Source organism: Lipotes vexillifer, unplaced genomic scaffold (assembly GCF_000442215.2).
Source record: "Lipotes vexillifer unplaced genomic scaffold, Lipotes_vexillifer_v1.1 scaffold1158, whole genome shotgun sequence".
Classification (NCBI taxonomy): Eukaryota; Metazoa; Chordata; class Mammalia; order Artiodactyla; family Lipotidae; genus Lipotes; species Lipotes vexillifer.
The window spans coordinates 1,196,748-1,201,383 of NW_006793745.1; the positions used below are offsets into that span (position 1 = coordinate 1,196,748).

Sequence of the window (4,636 nt, forward strand, 5' to 3'; positions counted from 1 at the left end):
CTGTGCTATTTATTAGAATCGTGAACGACACATTCTGCACAAAGATCTCCCCAGTGTTCTTTCACCCAGTCTCCCACAAGCAGGATGACTCCCGGAAGAAGGGCTGCCAAACGAACAGAACGCGCAAACCGAGACACCACCACTGTTTACGTAATTCTGGGCAAATCCATTCCTTTCTACGAAATATCCAGCTGACAGAAACAGCTGAGATGCTTTCTTGCTTGAATTCTCCGGAGTCACACCTGCCCGGGTTCCGCGCGGACCAGAGCCCGAGTTCCAGACGCACTGCTACCCATCTCAATCACCCAGTAACCCGAGCTTGCGGTAACAGCCAAGAACCCCGAGCGCGACCCGGAAGGAGAAATCGCCCTTTCCGCCTAAGCAGGGCCCACCCTCTCCTAGCGGCCTGGACACGGGCGAGAGGGAGCTGCGCGTGCGCAATGGCGTTGGCTGTCCTTCCGGTACGCCCGGCGCGGAGAGGCGGCACGGACGCAAGCACGCACGGACGCAAGGTTTCCCCTACTTGCGCCGCCGCCCTAGCTCCCACTTACACCTGCAGCGCGGTCAGCACCGCAGAGATGCTGCGAGCCTGTCAGTTATCCGGCGTGACCTCCACCGCCCAGGTGAGGACGCGGGCGCCGGGAGAGAGCGCGTGGTGAAACTGACTCCGGGCAGCCGGCGGAAGATAAGGGAGGCTTTGGCTCTGCCTAGGCCCGGGGACAGAGGCGTGTCTCAGGGCCGCCCTTATCGCGAGAGTCCCGGGTGAGCCCTTGAGGCAGTTAATTCGGCAGTTCGTTGGACTGGGATGACTTGAGGGTTATTGCTGAATAGGGATGGGGCGTGGAGAAGAGAAGGTGGCGGGGAGGCGGGCGTAGGACAGGAGGCACGGCTTCGGGGACATGCCATCCAATCAGCCCCGCGCTGCCCCAGTCTAGGACCAATTGAGGCTGCTGGCGCCCGGGTCGCCGGTTGGGCGCTTGATAGGTTTCGCGCAGCCAGTGGTTGAAGGTCGACGGGGGAAAACTGCAGTTCCAAGCAGGACATGCTTAGCCTTGGCTTGTTGCATCTTCATAAGGAGGTGCCTGGACTGCTAGAGTCCGCGCTTTGGGCGCGGGGGGGGGGGGGGGGGGGAGCCATTTTCATACTTGCTTGGATTGGCTTATATAATGGATTAAAGATGGGCACAAATTCCTTGACACTTCTCCCACTGAGAGTTGGGGTTTGCTCTTGAATCTGGAATGCTCTTAGTGACCTTTCTTTTCTAGCGGAGAACACTTCTTGAGCTATTCTTACTCTGAACAAAAATGAAAGATTGTAATTTACGGAGCTCGAACACCTGGTACTCGAGGAAGGTTAGGCGTCATAACCTTGTGCTCATTTCTGAGATTAGCCTGAGGATCTGTGTCTTCAGGTGCTGGGACGACTTTGGCAGACATTCAAGGAGCCCAGACACCCAGTTATTTTTATTTCTGCATAATTATCAAAGTAATTTTCTGAAATTAAAAAAGGAAACCTATTCCCATTGCTCACAATTTAAAGAAAATTGGTATTTTGGCAAAATGTGGTATTTGCAAAACAGGTACTGTGACTCAAGCAATTGAGCAAACTCCCTGGACACAGTGAGTTCGAAATAAAAGTCAAGCTTTTTTTTTTTTTTCTTTCAAGTTTGCTTATCTCCCCTTTCGTTTCCAGGGTAGGAGAAGCAGTCTCTTCTGTAGGAAAGTGCGGGGTAGTGTTAGTTTTCTATTGCTTTATAACAGGTGCCACAGATTGAGTAGCTTAAAACAACACATTTATTATCTTAGTGTTTCTGGACATGAATGGTCGGGGTTCTCTGCTCGCTGTCACACAAGGATGCAAAGTGTTTTCCCTGCTGTGGTTCTCATTTGGAGCTTCTCTTCTAAGCTCCTTCAGTTTGTTGGCAGAATTCAGTCCCTTGCAGCTGTAGGGCTGAAGTCGCTGTTTTCTTGCTAGCTGTCACCTCACCCTTCCTGGGGGCTGTCTGAAGTTCCTTGCTGCAAGGTTCTCAGAGGCAGTTTGTAACACAGATGTTTACTTTCTTGCAGGCTACCTGGAGCTTGTCTCTCAGACTTCAAAATTTCTCTTCCCTGTTTCTGATCTCCAGACCCAGATTTAAACGGCTTATGTGATTAGGCCAGGCCCACCTGGGTAACTCCCTTTTGATTAGTTCAAGTCAACTGATTAGAAACCTAATTACATCTGCAAAATCCCCTTTGCCATACAACTCTAATCATGGGCTTAACTGCAGGGGGCAGAGATCATGGAAGCCAAGTTAGAATCTGGCCTATCATACTGCCCAAGTGGGGCTAGGAGGTTGGAGGAAGCATAACTGCTTTTCAGGGCAGAACTGGTGAGGTATGTTTTTGGAGCCCTCCTTTCAGGCCCAGTCTTGTTACCATCATGGTTGTCACTGATCTGTCTGTGTTGGCCCTGAAGTCCAAAATTACTTTTTCCTTCCTTGCCTTTATCAAAATATTTTCCACTTAATGGGATCCCAGTTAGGAAGTTAGGAGAAAACTGGTTAAAATTTCATATTAAAATATGAACCCTTTTCTAGCCTGCAACCAAGATTTCTTACCTTCCTAAAACTGCTATCTTGAAAAATTCATTGGTTTATTCTTCTTATCTCCTCATTGATTCTATAGTATTTGCTCCTGTTGCGTTGTGAAACTCTTTTTGCTCTTCTCATGTAGTATCTTGGGTCCCATTTTACCCTTCATCTCTTTTATTTTCCTTTGTTGAGTCGACTTATTCTTGTACCTGTAGGAACTCTAGTACCCCAATGAACTTTCCCCCTCTCCCTCTCCCCCTTTCCCTTTTCTTTTAAGACATTTTTTCAGAGCAGTTTTAGATTCACAGCAAACTGGAGGGCATTCCCCATATACCCTGTGCCTGAGGGATGCATAGCCTCCCTTTGTATTAACATCTGCCACCGGAGTGTTACATTTGTTACAATTGATGAACCTACATTGACATATCATAATCACCCAACATCCATTGTTGACACTAGCGTTCACTTTTTTTTTTTTTTTTTTTTTTGCGGTACGCGGGCCTTTTACTGCTGCGGCCTCTCCCGTTGCGGAGCACAGGCTCCGGACGCGCAGGCTCAGCGGCCATGGCTCACGGGCCTAGCCGCTCCGCGGCATGTGGGATCTTCCCAGACCGGGGCAACAACCCGTGTCCCCTGCATCGGCAGGCGGACTCTCAACCACTGCGCCACCAGGGGAGCCCTAGCGTTCACTTTTGATGTTGTACGTTCTGTGGATTAAGACACATGTATGATGATATGTATCCATCACTATGGTATATAGAGTATTTTCACTGTCCTAGAAATCCTCTGTGCTCCACCTCTTCATCACTTGCCTACCCCCACCTCCTGGCAACCACCAGTCTCTTTACTGTCTCCATAGTTTTGCTTTTTTCAGAATGTCATATAGATGGAATCATACAGAATGTAGCCTTTTCAGATTGGTTTCTTTCACTTAGTATATTTCAGGTTCCTCCATGTCTTTTCATGGCTTGATGGATCATTTCTTTTTAGTGCTGAAAAATATTCCATTGTCTGGCTATACCATAGTTTATTTATCCATTCACCTACTGAAGGACATCTTGGTTGCCTCCAAGGTTTGGCAGTTAAGAATAAAGATGCAGTAAACTTTTCAGTGCACGTTTTTACGTGGACATACATTTTCAGCTCCTTTGTGTAAATACCAGGGAGCACATATGCTGGATCATATGGTGAGAATATGCTTTGTTTTGTAAGAAACTGCCAGTCAGTCTTCCAAAATGGCTGTACCATTTTGCATTCCCAACAGCAGTGAATGAGAGTTCTTGTTGCTGCACAGCCTCACCAGCATTTGGTTGTGGTCAGTGTTGGGGATTTTGGCTATTCTAAGAGGCATGTAGTGATACTGTCCCATCTCTATATGCTCTCTTACTGGGATTACATCAGTTCTCAGAATTTTAATCCCTAAGCAGATGATTGTCTAGCCTCCACTTTTGAAGTTTGTACTCAAATTTCTAAATTCTTATTTGATTTTGTCAAAATCCTTTCCACTCCATCACACCATCTTCTTCTTTTTTTTTTTTTTGCTGTACTCGGGCCTCTCACTGCCGCGACCTCTCCCGTTGCGGAGCACAGGCTCCAGACACACAGGCTCAGCGGCCATGGCTCACTGGCCCAGCCGCTCCCCGGCATGTGGGATCTTCCCGGACCGGGGCATGAACCCGTGTCCCCTGCATCGGCAGGCGGACTCCCAACCACTGCGCCACCAGGGAAGCCCCACACCACACACCATCTTCTTAAATGTCTTCTGGCTTTTACTGTTGCCCTCCTAGAGTCAGTTCTTCACCTAGTTGTTAATAAAGGCCTTTAAAAAAGCATACAGGGCTTCCCTGGTGGCGCAGTGGTTGAGAGTCCGCCTGCCGATGCAGGGGACATGGGTTCGTGCCCCGATCTGGGACGATCCCACATTCGGCGGAGCGGCTGTGCGCATGAGCCATGGCCGCTGAGCCTGCGCGTCCGGAGCCTGTTACTCCGCAACGGGAGAGGCCACAACAGTGAGAGGCCCGTTTACCGCAAAAAAAAAAAAAAAAAAAAGAAAAACAAACAGTG

General features: G+C 48.9%; 1 protein-coding gene across 2 annotated transcripts in view; it reads left to right on the forward strand.

Moving 5' to 3' along the window:
- The first annotated feature begins 556 nt into the window (after positions 1 to 556).
- Positions 557 to 4,636, forward strand: part of IMMT (inner membrane mitochondrial protein) — a 49,839-nt gene continuing 45,759 nt past the window's right edge. For both annotated transcript variants that reach the window (XM_007466740.1, XM_007466741.1), the window contains exon 1: positions 557 to 623. In XM_007466740.1, the coding sequence (XP_007466802.1) occupies positions 579 to 623 (45 nt within the window). In that variant the 5' untranslated portion in view covers positions 557 to 578. The remainder of the gene's footprint in view (positions 624 to 4,636) is intronic.